The sequence below is a fragment of the Penaeus monodon genome, chromosome 25, assembly GCF_015228065.2.
Source record: "Penaeus monodon isolate SGIC_2016 chromosome 25, NSTDA_Pmon_1, whole genome shotgun sequence".
Classification (NCBI taxonomy): Eukaryota; Metazoa; Arthropoda; class Malacostraca; order Decapoda; family Penaeidae; genus Penaeus; species Penaeus monodon.
In genome coordinates, this window is record NC_051410.1 from 40,350,396 (window position 1) to 40,350,697 (window position 302).

At 63.9% G+C, this 302-nt stretch overlaps 1 protein-coding gene across 1 annotated transcript in view; it reads left to right on the forward strand.

Moving 5' to 3' along the window:
• The window catches only part of LOC119589409 (inactive tyrosine-protein kinase 7-like), an 85,499-nt gene that overhangs the window by 52,104 nt on the left and 33,093 nt on the right, over nt 1-302 (forward strand). Inside the window, exon 2 of the mRNA XM_037938020.1 lies at nt 84-278. Within this exon, the coding sequence (XP_037793948.1) occupies nt 84-278 (195 nt within the window). The remainder of the gene's footprint in view (nt 1-83; nt 279-302) is intronic.

Consider the following 302-nt stretch of genomic DNA (forward strand, 5'->3'; position numbering starts at 1 on the left):
CTGCAACATCACTAACAACACAGCAATAGCCACACAATCAACCGCAATTTCCTTTCCAGTAACCGAGTCTCTCTCCCCTTCAGCGCTGGCGGGCGCCCTTTGGTCCTCGGAGGCAACGAGCGACATCTTCTACTTCAGCTCGTGGCCTCGGGATGGGCGTGCGGGCGCGGGCGAGGGCAGGGTGATGGAGTGCGCCGTGTCCGACACCGCCAGCATCACGCCCAGCTGGCACCTGGACGGGCGGCCGGTCACCTACTCCTCCAGACGTCACCTGAGAGGTAGGGTCCTGGGGTCCCCGGTGC